At 49.3% G+C, this 16,233-nt stretch overlaps 1 protein-coding gene across 1 annotated transcript in view; it reads left to right on the top strand.

Moving 5' to 3' along the window:
• Window positions 1-12,261: 12,261 nt before the first annotated feature.
• LOC138675616 (uncharacterized) overlaps window positions 12,262-16,233 on the top strand; it is a 34,693-nt gene continuing 30,721 nt past the window's right edge. Inside the window, exon 1 of the mRNA XM_069764004.1 lies at window positions 12,262-12,384. Within this exon, the coding sequence (XP_069620105.1) occupies window positions 12,336-12,384 (49 nt within the window). The 5' untranslated portion in view covers window positions 12,262-12,335. The remainder of the gene's footprint in view (window positions 12,385-16,233) is intronic.

Raw genomic sequence — 16,233 nt, 5'->3', positions numbered from 1 at the left:
ATATAGCAGAGCTATTGAGTGAAATGCCCACCCCATGCTTTTGAGAATAAAACTTCGGAAATAGATTTCTCAAAAATACCCCAGCAAAATTCTACTAGAAAGCTATGAGTGAAATACGCATTAAATTTTGCTTTGCACTCATACCTTTAGTATGGGGTTGAATATCCTCCTGAACAGTCCTTTTAAATTAATTGCAACAAAAAAAAGTAATTTCTGTTTGTTTTATTGAACAAAACAGTGTGATACAAATATTACTGAAAAAGAGTGATAACTTTTTGGGATGCAGAGATAGACAAGGTTCATTTGCAACAAAAGACGTAACTGGCTTTATAAATGGAAATTGCTAGATGGTTTACATCAATACCCATCTTCTTCACGATACATTTCTGCATGACAATAAAATAGTATTACCGTATATACTCTATTATAAGCCGACCCGAGTATAAGCCGACCCCCAAATTTTGCCCAAAAAACTGGAAAAACTTAATGACTCGAGTAAAAGCCTAGGGTGGAAAATGCAGCAGCTGCTGGTAAATTTCAAAAATAAAAATAGATACTAATAAAAGTAAAATTAATTGAGACATCAGTAGTTTAAGTGTTTTTGAATCAGGAGCCCCATATAATGCTCCATACAGTTCATGATGGCCCCATAAGATGCTCCATACAAAAGTATGTCCCGTATAATGCAGCACAAAGGTTAATATTAGCCCCATAAGATGCTCCATATTAAAATATGCCCCATATAATGCTCCATACAGTTGATGATGGGCTTCATAAGATGCTCCATATTAAAATATACCCCATATAATGCTGCACAAGTGTTGATTATGACCCCATAAAATGCTCCATACAGACATTTACCCCATACAATGCTGCACAAATGTTGATTATGGCCCAATAAGATGCTCCATACAGACATTTTCCCTATACAATGTGGCACAAATGCTGATTATGACCCCATAAGATGCTCCATAGACACATTTGCCCCGTATAATGCTCCACAAATATGGATTATGGCACCATAAGATTCTCCATATAGATATTTGCCCCATATAATGCTGCACATGGCCCCATACAGATATTTGCCCCATATAATACTGCACATAGCCCCATAAGATTCTCCATATAGATATTTGCCCCATATAATGCTGCACATGGCCCCATACAGATATTTGCCCCATATAATACTGCACATTGTTAGGTCTCGAGTTCCCGCTTCTGCACAGGGGGAATCTCGAGCCATCTCCGCTGCGGTCTCCCATTCTTATCCAGCAGCAGTGGAGTCTGCTCAGCAGGGACGTCGGTCCGAGCGTCTTGCTCAGTCTCACGCTGTACTGAGAGTTACTGCTGCTTCTTCAGCTTCTGCCATTAAAGCCAGTGCTGGTCAGCAGCGAGCGGACTTCTCTGGGACTAAGTCCTTGTCTGCACACACTGAGCATGCCCAGGGCAAGATCTCCCGTTGGAGATTGAGGGTCATGTGCTCAGGCTCTGCAGCACATTCCATTGGTCCTCTTGGCAGGTCTTGGAAGGGCAAAGTTTCTGTGGCCACTTCCTGTGCTGCAACTATATAAACTGCGCATGACCGCACGGCCATGCGCTAGTGTACAATTGTTAATGTGTGTATGTTGTGAGCGCAAGTCGTCCTTGGATACCCCTACCCTAGTGAATGTCTGTTCGCGGAAGGTGTATGGTTGCTATCTAGCACCCGACTTAGCCTACAGCACGAATCACAAATTACAGCGTCCAGTTGCTGTGACCGCCAGTACGGCGCCGTGCACTTCCTCTGTGCTTTCCTTACCCAAGCCTGGGTGGTTAGTGGCGTTCGTCAGTGCGGCACCGCATGCACTCTTGTGCCTTAAAATTGTTATTGAGTTTCCTTACACACCCAGTTGCGGTGTTGTGCCAGCAAGGGTCTAATCGGACTTCAATCCTAGTTGGGGTTGAGTTCGCTGACTACTTGCTCGCGCTCTATGTGCGGTACCGCGGTCCTGTGACGCAACAGGATCGCTTCTTTCACGCTGGGTGAAGTTTAACCCACGTGTGTATACTTATGAGTACCGCCATATAGTCCGTCATTACTTGGCAGCAGGTTCCATCTCTGCACGGTGGACCCCGGGCTGCGAACGCACCATACTCTATCTGTCTTATTATTTGGTGCGTTCCGCTAGCCCTAACATTACACTAGCGCCAGGGTCTGGCTAGTAATGACGGACAAACAGCAATCCTTGCTTTATATCCAGCAGCTGGAGGGTAGGTTGGCGGCTCTTGAGAGCGCAACCTCAGCTGTGGATGTTACCGCAGTTGCTGTACAGGCTGCTAGCGTGGCTGCAGCAACCCTGTTCATTGCCACCCCTGCTCCGACAGTTTCTCGCCTCCCGCTGCCAGAAAAATTTTCTGGTGATAGCAAATTTTGTAGGGGATTTGTGAGTCAGTGCTCTATTCGCCTCGAGCTCCTGGCTGCACGTTTTCCCACAGAGCGGGCTAAGGTGGGATTTATAGTGTCTCTCTTGTCGGACAGGGCGTTGGAATGGGCTACGCCGCTGTGGGAGCGTGGCGATCATGTGGTGCAGAGTGCTCCGCTGTTTCTGAGCACTCTGAAACAGGTCTTTTTAGGACCTCAAGTCACCAATGATACTGCGCTCCAACTGCTGGCATTAACTCAGGGTGAGTCCTTGGTCAGTCATTTTGCCGTCCAATTCCGCACTTTAGCTACTGAGCTGGATTGGACGGATAAAGCTCTTATCCCCATATTTTGGAGGGGCCTGGCTGACCACGTTAAGGACGCTCTGGCCACTAGGGAGATTCCTGCCACACTGGAGGAGTTAATAACTGTCTCCACTCGAATTGACCTCCGTTTTAACGAGCGGAGGTTAGAGCGAGCCCAGTGTAGTCAGAGGTTTCGGCTGGCTCCTACCTTCGCCAAACCTCTGGAATCTCCGGTTCTGGTTCCTGAGTCACATGAGGCCAGGGAAGTGTCACAAGCGGGATCTAAGTCTCGGACCGCAGGTGCACTCAAGATCTGTCATGTATGCCAGCAGTCGGGACATCTAGCCACCAGATGTTCTCAGCGGTCGAGGAAACGTCAGCGTCTAGTGGTAGTAGGTGGAGGTGCACTAGACACGGCTACATTTGCCTCTAAATTGTCCTTTAAGGGGACAATTACTATAGGCTCATTCTCCCACTCGGTAGAGCTCTGCGTGGATTCTGGGGCGGAGGGCAATTTTATGTCTTCTGCCTTCGCCCCCAACATCACGCAATACCCCTGGTTATGCTAGCTCAACCAGTAACGGTACGAGTGGTGAATGAGTCGACACTGCCCTCACAGGTAACACACCAGACCATCCCGTTTACTCTGTCCATGTCGCGATCTCATCAGGAGATTATATCTCTGCTCGTCATTCCTGAGGGAATTGATGAGGTCCTGTTGGGAATACCTTGGCTACGGTATCACTCTCCTCATATCGAGTGGTCCTCTGGCAGAATCCTGGGATGGGGCGAATCTTGTGGGGGTAGGTGTCAGAGGGAGTGTGTTCAGGTTACTACTACTGAGGTACCCGCAGATCTTTCCTCTCTCCCCAAGCAATATTGGTCTTATGCAGACGTGTTCTCCAAAAAGGCGGCGGAGATCCTTCCGCCCCATCGCCCCTATGACTGTCCTATTGATCTCTTGCCTGGTGCTGAGCCTCCCCGGGGTCGAGTCTATCCGCTATCTCTCCCGGAGACGGAGGCAATGTCACAATACATCCAGGAAAATCTGGCAAGAGGATTCATTAGGAAGTCAGTGTCACCTGCTGGGGCAGGGTTCTTCTTCGTACAGAAGAAGAATGGGGAACTACGTCCATGCATAGACTACAGGGGTCTTAACGCCATCACCGTTAAAAATAAGTATCCTTTGCCCTTGATATCTGAGCTCTTCGATAGGCTTCGGGGAGCAAGGGTATTTACTAAACTAGATCTGCTTACAACCTGATTCGCATCCGTGAGGGGGACGAATGGAAGACTGCTTTTAACACCAGGGATGGGCACTATGAATATCTGGTGATGCCCTTCGGGCTCTGTAATACCCCGGCCGTTTTCCAAGACTTTGTGAACGATATCTTCCGGGATATGCTTTCCACCTCGGTCGTAGTCTATCTGGATGATATTCTCATCTACTCTCCAGATATTGACTCCCAACGGAGAGATGTTTGCAAAGTCTTCGACCTCCTACGGGCAAACTCCCTCTATGCCAAGTTGGAGAAGTGTATGTTTGAGCAGGAGTCCTTGCCTTTCCTAGGCTACATCATCTCTGCCCAGGGATTGGCTATGGATCCTGCTAAACTACAGGCTGTGATGGACTGGCAGGAACCCCATTCTCTTAAAGCGGTGCAGCGCTTTATGGGGTTCATTAATTATTATCGCCAGTTCATTCCGCACTTCTCAACTTTGGTAGCTCCCTTGGTTGCCCTCACCAAGAAGGGGGTGAATCCCAAATTATGGTCTGAGGAGGTCTCCAAGTCCTTTAACTCTATAAAGTTACACTTCGCTAGCGCTCCCATCCTACATCGCCCCGATGTTGATAAGCCATTTATCATGGAGGTGGATGCCTCTTCTGTTGGTGCTGGAGCAGTCCTCTTCCAAAAGGATGCTCAAGGTCGGAAGCATCCTTGCTTCTTTTTCTCCAAGACCTTTTCACCAGCAGATAGGAATTATTCCATCGGGAACAGGGAGTTGCTAGCCATGAAGTCGGCTTTCTCGGAGTGGAGACATCTCTTGGAGGGAGCACGTTTTCCCTTCCAAGTCTTCACAGACCATAAAAATTTGGTGTACCTGCAGACAGCTCAGCGGTTGAACTCTCGCCAGGCCAGATGGTCCTTATTCTTCTCCCGGTTTCATTTCACCCTCCATTTTCTTTCTGGGGAGAAGAACATTCGGGCCGACGCTCTCTCTCGCTCCATTGTGTCATCTGCGGAGGAGGAGGAGGAGCCTCGGCTTATTGTCCCCACCGAGAGCTTGAGAACTGTGGCCCCGGTTTCGCTAGAGTCTGTGCCCCCGGGCAAGACTTTTGTTCCATCCAGTTTGCGACCGGAGGTTCTCTCTTGGGCACACTCGTCCAGGGTGGGTGGACATTTTGATACCAAAAGGACATCTGAGTTACTGGCGAGGACATACTGGTGGCCGCATATGGCTCGTGATGTCGCAGAGTATGTTCGGGCATGTGTCTCTTGCGCCAAGAACAAGACTCCTCGGCAACGGCCAGCTGGTTTGCTTTATCCTCTGCCGGTGGCGGGCAGGCCCTGGGAGATGGTCGGGATGGACTTTGTGGTGGGCCTACCCAAGTCTCGTAACTGCACCATTATCTGGGTGATCACCGACCATTTTTCCAAAATGGTGCACTTGGTGCCTCTTCCACGGCTACCTTCTGCACGGGCGTTGGCTGTCTTGTTCGTCAAGCATATCTTTCGCCTACACGGTATGCCAGACAAAATTGTTAGTGACCGGGGTCCCCAGTTTGCGTCTCGATTCTGGAGAGAGCTTTGTCATCTACTCAGTATTGAGTTAAATCTCTCTTCGGCATATCATCCCGAGACGAATGGGTTGGTAGAGAGGGCCAACCAGACCTTGGTCACATATTTACGACATTTTGTTTCTGCCAGGCAGGATGACTGGGCATCCTTGCTACCGTGGGCAGAGTTTGCACTTAACAATGCCGTAGCCGACTCCACCGGTCAGACTCCATTCCTCCTAAATTACGGCCAGCATCCGCGTGTTCCTGTGCCCATGCCTGTGTCTTCTGCTGACTCCAGGGTGGCAGACTGGGCTGTGGAGGCACGGGACATTTGGGACCGCACGCAGGATGCCATTCGGGCCTCCAAGGAGAGAATGAGGTCCTCCGCCGATGCTCATCGGCGTCCCGCTCCGACCTTTGCTCCTGGCGACTTAGTGTGGCTCTCCGCCCGTAACATCAGGCTGCGAGTTGAGTCCACTAAGTTTGCTCCTCGCTACTTGGGTCCCTTCAAGGTTCTCGAACGGGTTAATCCTGTGGTCTAACCTTTTGGCTCTTCCTCCACGCTTGGGTATCACCGACACCTTTCACGTGTCCCTCTTGAAACCCGTATACATGTCCCGGTTTTCCGAGTCATCTGCCGGGACATCGGGTTCATCTACGGATGATTACGAGGTGAACGCTATTTTGGGGTGCAAGGTGGTACGCGGCAAAAAGTTCTATCTGTTGGATTGGAAGGGTTATGGCCCAGAGGACAGGTCATGGGAGCCTGCTGAAAACATTCGGGCCCAACAGCTCATTGCTGCCTTCGAGTGTAGCGAGGCCCAAGGTGGGGGGGGGCCCTAGGAGGGGAGGTAATGTTAGGTCTCGAGTTCCCGCTTCTGCACAGGGGGAATCTCGGACCAACTCCGCTGCGGTCTCCCATTCTCATCCAGCAGCAGTGGAGTCTGCTCAGCAAGGACGTCGGTCCCAGCGTCTTGCTCAGTCTCACTCTGTACTGAGAGTTACTGCTGCTTCTTCAGCTTCTGCCATTAAAGCCAGTGCTGGTCAGCAGCGAGCGGACTTCTCTGGGACTAAGTCCTTGTCTGCACACACTGAGCATGCCCAGGGCAAGATCTCCCGTTGGAGATCGAGGGTCATGTGCTCAGGCTCTGCAGCACATTCCATTGGTCCTCTTGGCAGGTCTTGGAAGGGCAAAGTTTCTGTGGCCACTTCCTGTGCTGCAACTATATAAACTGCACATGACCGCACGGCCATGCGCTAGTGTACAATTGTTAATGTGTGTATGTTGTGAGTGCAAGTCGTCCTTGGATACCCCTACCCTAGTGAAAGTCTGTTCGTGGAAGGTGTATGGTTGCTATCTAGCGCCCGACTTAGCCTACAGCACTAATCACACATTACAGCGTCCAGTTGCTGTGACCGCCAGTACGGCGCAGTGCACTTCCTCTGTGCTTTCCTTACCCAAGCCTGGGTGGTTAGTGGCGTTTGTCAGTGCGGCACCGCATGCACTCTTGTGCCTTAAAATTGTTATTGAGTTTCCTTACACACCCAGTTGCGGTGTTGTGCCAGCAAGGGTCTAATCGGACTTCAATCCTAGTTGGGGTTGAGTTCGCTGACTACTTGCTCGCGCTCTATGTGCGGTACCGCGGTCCTGTGATGCAACAGGATCGCTTCTTTCACGCTGGGTGAAGTTTAACCCACGTGTGTATACTTATGAGTACCGCCATATAGTCCGTCATTACTTGGCAGCAGGTTCCATCTCTGCACGGTGGACCCCGGGCTGCGAACGCACCATACTCTATCTGTCTTATTATTTGGTGCATTCCGCTAGCCCTAACACACATGGCCCCATAAGATGCTCCATACCGATATTTGCCCCATATAATACTGCACATGGCCCCATAAGATGCTCCATACAGATATCTGCCCCATATAATGCTCCACAAATGCTGATTATGGCCCCATAAGATGCTCCATACAGATATCTGCCCCATATAATGCTCCACAAATGCTGATTATGGCACCATAAGATGCTCCATACAGATATTTGCCCCATATGCTGTTGCTGCAATTAAGAAAATAAAAAATCACATACTCACCTCTCAGGCCCCCGGCACTTGTTATATTCACCTGCTCCCCGTTCCACCGCCGACCGCCGCTCCATCTTCCCCATCCTCTGCACTGACTCTTCAGGCAGAGGGCGGCGCTCACTAATCGCGTCATCGTGCCCTAAAACCTGAGTGTCACTGCAGAGGACGGGGGAGACGCAGCGGCGCCGACGGTGGAACGGGGAGCAGGTGAATATCGCGCACTGTGTTATACTCACCTGCTCCTGGCGCGGTCCCTGCACGTCTGTTCCCCGGCGCCGGCAGCTTCTTCCTGTAGTGAGAGGTCACATGGTACCGCTCATTACAGTAATGAATATGCGGCTCCATCACTATGGGAGTGGAGTCGGGTCCATATTCATTCCTTTAATGAGCGGTACCATGTGACTGCTCACTACAGGAAGAAGCTGCCAGAGCGGGGAACAGACGTGCAGGGATCGTGGCAGGAGCAGGTGAGTATTATTAAACAGCTGTCGCTGCCCCTGAGTGAACATGGGGATTATATGGGGTGAACATGGGGATTCTATTGGATGAACAAGGGGAATCTATGGGGGTGAACATGGAGGATTCTATGAGGAGAATATGGAGATTCTATGGGTTGAACATGGGGATTCTATGGGGTGAACAAGGGGATGCTATGGGGTGAACATGGGAATTCTATGATGTGAACATGGGGATTCTATGGGGTGAACATGGGGATTCTATGGGGTGAACATGGGAATTCTATGAGGTGAACATGGGGATTCTATGGGGTGAACATGGGGATTCTATGGGGTGAACATGGGGATTCTATGATGTGAACATGGGGATTCTATGGGGTGAACATGAGGATTTTATGGGGTGAACATGGGGATTCTATGGAGTGAACATGAGGATTCTATGGGGTGAACATGGATATTCTATGGGGTGAACATAGAGATTCTATTGGGTGAACATGGGGTTTCTATGGATTGAACATGGGGATCCTATGAGGCGAACACGGGGAATCTGGGGTAAACATGGGGACTCTATGGAGTGAACATGGGGATTCTATGGGGGTGAACATGGCGATTCTATGGGGATGTCATGCTGCACACGGGAAGGCTATGAGGGTGTCATGCTGCAAATGGGGAGGCTATGGGAAGGCTGGCTACTGTCATGCAATATATAGGGAGGCTGTGTGGGGCTCAATCAGTATATGGGGAGGCAATGGGGGCCTCATTCAGTATGTGGATAGACTGCGGGGCTCATGCTGTATATAAGAAGGCTGTGTGGGGATCGTACAGTGTATGGGGAGGCTGTGTGGGGCCTCTTGCAGTTTATGGGGAAACTGGGGCTCATGCAGTAAATGGGGAGGCTGTGTGGGGATCATGCTGTACATGGGGAAGCTTTGTAGGGCTCATGCTGTACATGGGGAGGCTGTGGGGAGCTCATGCTGTACATGGGTAGGCTACGTGGGGCTCATGCTGTACATGGGGAGGCTTTGTAGGGCTCATGCTGTACATGGGGAGGCTGTGGGGAGCTCATGCTGTACATGGGGAGGCTGTGTGGGGCTCATGCTGTACATGGGAAGGCTGTCTAGGGCTCATGCTTTACATGGGGAGGCTTTGTGGAGCTCATGCTGTACATGGGGAGGCTTTGTGGGGCTCATGCTGTACATAGGGAGGCTGTGTGGGTCTCATGCTGTACATGGGGAGGCTGTGTGGGGCTCATGCTGTACATGGGGAGTCTATGTGTTGCTCATGCTGTACATGGGGAGGCTGTCTGGGGCTCATGCTTTACATGGGGAGGCTTTGTGGGGCTCATGCTGTACATAGGGAGGCTGTGTGTGGCTCATGCTGTACATAGGAAGGCTGTGTGGGTCTCATGCTGTTCATGGGGAGGCTATGTGGGGCTCATGCTGTACATGGGGAGGCTATGTGGGGCTCATGCTGTACATGGGGAGGCTGTGTGGGGCAAAGGCTGTACATGGGTGGCTATGTGGGGCTCATGCTGTACATGGGGAGGCTGTCTGGGGCTCATGCTTTACATGGGGAGGCTTTGTGGGGCTCATGCTGTACATAGGGAGGCTGTGTGTGGCTCATTCTGTACATGGGGAGGCTGTGTGGGTCTCATGCTGTTCATGGGGAGGCTGTGTGTGGCTCATGCTGTACATGGGGAGGCTGTCTGGGGCTCATGCTTTACATGGGGAGGCTGTGTGGGTCTCATGCTGTACATGGGGAGGCTGCTTGGGTCTCAAGCTGTATATAGGGAGGCTGTGTGGGGATCATGCCATATAAAGGGAGGCTGTGTGGGGCTCATGCTGTATATAGGGAGGATTTGTGGGGCTCATGCCACATAAAGGGAGGCTGTGTGGGGCTCATGCTGTACATGGGGAGGCTGTGTGGGGCTCATGCTGTACATGGGGAGGCTGTGTGGGGCTCATGCCATATAAAGGGAGGCTGTGTGGGGCTCATGTTGTACATGGGGAGGCTGTGTGGGGCTCATGCCATATAAAGGGAGGCTGTGTGGGGCTCATGCTGTACATGGGGAGGCTCTGTGGGGCTCATGCCACATAAAGGGAGGCTGTGTGGGGCTCATGCTGTACATGGGGAGGCTGTGTGGGGCTCATGCCATATAAAGGGAGGCTGTGTGGGGCTCATGTTGTACATGGGGAGGCTGTGTGGGGCTCATGCCATATAAAGGGAGGCTGTGTGGGGCTCATGCTGTACATGGGGAGGCTGTGTGGGGCTCATGCTGTACATGGGGAGGCTGTGTGTGGCTCATGCTGTACATGGGGAGGCTCTGAGGGGCTCATGCCACATAAAGGGAGGCTGTGTGGGGCTCATGCTGTACATAGGGAGGCTGGGTGGGGCTCATGCTGTACATGGGGAGGCTGTGTGTGGCTCATGCTGTACATGGGTAGGCTCTGAGGGGCTCATGTCACATAAAGGGAGGCTGTGTGGGGATCATGCTGTACATGGGGAGGCTGTGTGGGGCTCATGCTGTACATGGGGAGGCTGTGTGGGGCTCATGCTGTATATGGGGAGGCTGTGTGGGGCTCATGCCATATAAAGGGAGGCTGTGTGGGGCTCATGCTATACATGGGGAGGCTGTTTGGGGCTCATGCCATATATGTAGTAGGCTGTGTGAGGCTCATGCTGTATATGGGGAGGCTGTGTGGGGCTCATGCTGTACATGGGGAGGCTGTGTGGGGCTCATGCTATACATGGGGAGGCTGTGTGGGGCTCATGCCATATAAAGGGAGGCTGTGTGGGGCTCATGCTGTACATGGGGAGGCTGTGTGGGGCTCATGCTGTACATGGGGAGGCTGTGTGTGGCTCATGCTGTACATGGGGAGGCTGTGTGGGGCTCATGCTGTACATAGGGAGGCTGTGTGGGGCTCATGCTGTACATGGGGAGGCTGTGTGGGGCTCATGCTGTACATGGGGAGGCTGTGTGGGGCTCATGCTATATATGGGGAGGCTGTGTGGGGCTCATGCCATATAAAGGGAGGCTGTGTGGGGCTCATGCTGTACATGGGGAGGCTGTGTGTGGCTCATGCTGTACATGGGGAGGCTCTGAGGGGCTCATGTCACATAAAGGGAGGCTGTGTGGGGATCATGCTGTACATGGGGAGGCTGTGTGGGGCTCATACTGTACATGGGGAGGCTGTGTGGGGCTCATGCTGTATATGGGGAGGCTGTGTGGGGCTCTTGCCATATAAAGGGAGGCTGTGTGGGGCTCATGCTATACATGGGGAGGCTGTTTGGGGCTCATGCCATATATGTAGTAGGCTGTGTGAGGCTCATGCTGTCTATGGGGAGGCTGTGTGGGGCTCATGCTGTACATGGGGAGGCTGTGTGGGGCTCATGCTATACATGGGGAGGCTGTGTGGGGCTCATGCTGTACATGGGGAGGCTGTGTGGGGCTCATGCCATATAAAGGGAGGCTGTGTGAGGCTCATGTTGTACATGGGGAGGCTGTGTGGGGCTCATGCCATATAAAGGGAGGCTGTGTGGGGCTCATGCTGTACATGGGGAGGCTGTGTGGGGCTCATGCTGTACATGGGGAGGCTGTGTGGGGCTCATGCCATATAAAGGGAGGCTGTGTGGGGCTCATGCTATACATGGGGAGGCTGTGTGGGGCTCATGCCATATAAAGGGAGGCTGTGTGGGGCTCATTCTATACATGGGGAGGCTGTGTGGGGCTCATGCCATATATGTAGTAGGCTGTGTGAGGCTCATACTGTATATAAGGGGTTGTGGGGGTTCAAAGATATATAGAGGGGTGTCAGCATACTTAATTATGCTCAATATTAAGTGATACAATTAATGTAAATAAATTAATATTGAGTAGAATTAATTTCAAGCTATTAGTTCGGCCCTCCACAACAGTCATGGTCTCTCATGTGGCCCTCAGGAAAATTAATTGCCCACCCCTGCTCTATACCATAGTTAAAATAGAAAATAATGGGTAAGTATTATTTTTAAATTATACATTTTGAAAATCTTTGCATGATATTGCAGCGCGTAGAAGAAGACCAAAAGCAAACAATTCATTACAGAGAAATATTTTTTAGAATTAATTAAAAGCAGGATCTACATCCGTGTAATAGATGGCACAATGACGATATTTTATATTGTGCCAATCAGTAATTACAGAAAAATGACAAGATCACCCTGAAGCATCGTCCTGGATGTATATAAGAGCGGCACACGATGGTACAATTCATCCCAGCTTTTACTTTCCATTGAAGTGAAGAGCTAAGCAACTTTACTCGCATCATGAAAATTGCCGTCATCTTCCTTTGCGTGGCCATTGCCAGCTTTATTGGTAAGCTACTATATTTGTTACCCTACATCGAAAAATGTGGTTGATTAAATATTTTGATTTCCATAATGTTTTACTTATATGAAAGCTATATTTGGACATTTCTGTAATTTTTCTTTTATTTCGTTATTTCACCAGGTTTTTGCTACTCTGTCTGAGAGCAGTAGAGAAAGGGATCCTAAATCCAGCAATGTATCACTTATTGGGCTGTGTGCTGTACTTTTGCATAAAATCGCTCTATTATCTGTTGCAGTTCCAGTTATCTGAATGCTGAGTTCTCTATAACCCCACTCACACCTCTGATTGACAGCTTTCTGTGTACACTGTGCATAGGCAGAAAGCTGCCCATCCATTGTGGAGATGGGGTTATACAGAGCTCATGACTATGGAAGACTTCATGGCTGCAGGTTTACTATTCTTCTAATTTATAATGTCCTGCTGCTAAAACAGTGATTTTATCAAAACTACAGCAAGCAGCCCAGTAAGAGACATATCACTGGACCCAGCGTCTCTCTCTCTCTTCATTAAACTGCTCTCAGATTAGACGGCAAAATCTTGGTGACATATTGCAATTAATATTAGTTGCTGCTGTGCCTAACGTTCTACAGGAAAGAAAATAGACTGAACGCTGGTTGGTCAAATATCCCAATATTAACATAAAAAATGTGGGTTATGACACCAACTCTCTCTTTATATAGAGGATTATAGAAAATCTAATTTAAGACAACATATTGGTAAAATGAATAAACTCCATCAGCGAGTGAATGATAAAACATCACAGATTATCATTGTCTCATGTATCTGATTGATAAAGAAAAAAAAACAGAAATATCACATAGAATTTCCACTTTATTTCTAGGCAGTCAGTTTGTAGTATATCAAGGGTTAATAGGGATTGGCTGTAAAAATAAAATGGTCCATGTTTTATAGTGACAATCACATTCAGAAAATCCATTAAGACATCACAAAATAATGGAAATGTTTATTTATATGTATTAGGTATAACCAGACTTGGGCTCTTAATCCCATAATGACTACGCTTGCTTTGCCTTAATAGCATGTAACTCTTTGCTCACCTGCTTCAGGGTGGCAGGTTACGTCTTATAAAACTTATTGTAGGACATCATTTTAGCATTATAGGGTTACAGAGGTCTAGGAGTCGACAACGTTTCCCACAAATCCAAGGTGTAATTATTACAACAGAAGGGGTCAATTGAGACTATTTCTGTTGGTTTAAGGACAAAAATGTATATGTGTGTATATATATATATATATATATATATATATATATATATATATATATATACCGTGTGTATATACTGATCAAAAATTAGAGGGAATACTAAAATCCCACATCCTAGATATCACTGAATGAAATATTCCAGTTGTAAATCTTTATTCGTTAAATAGTGGAATGTGTTGAGAATAGTGTTGAGCGATACCTTCCGATATTTGAAAGTATCGGTATCGGATTGTATCGGCCGATATCCGAAAAATATCTGATATCGCCGATACCGATACCCGATACCAATACAAGTCAATGGGACACAAATATCGGAAGTGATCCTGGAATGGTTCCCAGGGTCTGAAGGAGAGGAAACTCTCCTTCAGGCCCTGGGATCCATATTCATGTAAAAAATAAAGAATAAAAATAAAAAATATGGATATACTCACCCCTCCGGCGGACCCTGGACCTTAGCGGTGTAACCGGCAGCCTCCGCTCCTAAGAATGAGCGGGTGAAGGACCTTCGATGACGTCGCGGCTTGTGATTGGTCATGTGACCGCTCATGTGACCGCTCACGCGACCAATCACAAGCCGCGACGTCATCGCAGGTCCTTCACTCGCTCATTCTTAGGAACGGAGGCTGCCGGTTGCAGCGGTTACAACCAGGGCGCGTCCGAGAGTGAGTATATCCATATTTTTTATTTTTATTCTTTATTTTACACATGAATATTCATCCCGATCCCGATTCCCGATATTGCAAAAATATCGTAACTCGGTATCATAATTCCGATACCGCAAATATCGACTGATACCCGATACTTGCGGTATCGGAATGCTCAACACTAGTTGAGAACAATAAAACCTAAAAATGATCAAAGTAAATCACAACTAATATCCCACGGAGGTCTGGAGTTGGAATGATGCTCAAAATCAAAGTGGAAATCAAAGTTACAGGCTGATCCAACTTCAGTGGAAATGCCTCAAGACAAGGAAATGATGCTCAGTAGTGTGTGTGGCCTCCACATGCCTGTATGACCTCCCTACAACGCCTGGGCATGCTCCTGATGAGGAGGCGGATGGTCTCAGGAGGGATCTCCTCCCAGACCTAGACTAAAACATCCGCCAACTCCTGGACAGTCTGTTGTGCAACGTGACATTGGTGAATGGTGCAAGACATGATGTGCCAGATGTGTTCAATCGGATTCAGGTCTGGGGAATGGGTGGGCCAGTCCATAGCTTCAATGCCTTCATCTTGCAGAAACTGCAGACACACCCCAGCTACATGGGGTCTGGCATTGTCCTGCATTAGTAGGAACCAAGAGCCAACAGCACCAGCATATGGTCTCACAAGGGGTCCGAGGATCTCCTCTTGGTACCTTATGGCAGTCAGGCTACCTCTGGCGAGCGCATGGAGGGATGTGCGGCCTTCCAAAGAAATGCCACCCCACACCATTACTGACACACTGCCAAACCAGTCATGCTGAAGGATGTTGCAGGCAGCAGATTGCTCTCCATGACATGTCCAGACTCTGTCACATCTGTCACATGTGCTCAGTGTGAATTTGCTTTCATCTGAAAAGAGCACAGGGTGCCAGTGACAAATTTGCCAATCCTGATGTTCTGTGGCAAATGCCAAGCATCCTGCACCATGTTGGCCTGTGAGCACAACCCCCATCTGTGGATGTCGGTCACTCAGACCATCCTCATGGAGTCAGTCTCTAACCGTTTGTGCAGACACATGCACATTTGTGGCCTGCTGGGGGTCATTTTGCAGGGCTCTGGCAGTGCTCCTCCTGTTCTTCCTTGCACAAAGGCTGAGGTAGCGGTTCTGCTGCTGGGTTGTTGCCCTCCCACGGCCCCCTAAACATCTCCTAGCATACTGGCTTGTCTCCTAGTTGCGCCCCCAGCCTCTGGACACTACACTGACAGACACATCAAACCATCTTGCTACAGCTCGCATTGATGTGCCATCCTGGATGAGCTGCATTACCTGAGCCACTTGTGTGGGTTGTAGAGTCCGTCTCATGCTACCACGAGTGTGAAAGCACAACCAACATTCAAAAGTGACCAAAACATCAGCCAGAAAGCATTGGTACTGACATGTGATCTGTGGTCCTCACCTGCAGAACCACTCCTGGATTGAGTGTGTCTTCATAATTGCCAATAATTTCCATCTGTTGTCTATTCCATTTGCACAACAGCATGTGAAATTGATTGTCAAACAGTGTTGCTTCCTAAGTGGACAGTTTGATTTCACATAAGTTTGATTTACTTGAAGTACTATTCTGTTATTTGCTTGAGCAGTGTAAATATATATCTATAATATAAGGGTGGGAGCGTCACTCTGTCTGAAGCCTTTATAGACTGCGCAAGTGAGACGCACGGATCCTGCGCAGTCTGGACAAGAGTGACGCAGCCAAACTTACTTATCCCCCCCAATATACCGGCCATGGGGGCTCCACACACCCGTGTATCCCCCATAATATAGCGGCCATGGGCTCCGTGCTCTGCAGCTCTGGTCAGGTTAGATATAGAGCCCAGCGGAGCTCCAGGACCTTCGATGATGTCACCAGCATGTGACCAGTGATGCGAGTGGGCAGAGTCAGCCCTCGCTGTGCTGGCTGCA

Source organism: Ranitomeya imitator, chromosome 4, assembly GCF_032444005.1.
Source record: "Ranitomeya imitator isolate aRanImi1 chromosome 4, aRanImi1.pri, whole genome shotgun sequence".
NCBI lineage: Eukaryota > Metazoa > Chordata > Amphibia > Anura > Dendrobatidae > Ranitomeya > Ranitomeya imitator.
The sequence above is the reverse complement of the archived record's forward strand: the minus strand, read 5'-3'. Positions and strand labels throughout refer to the sequence as shown.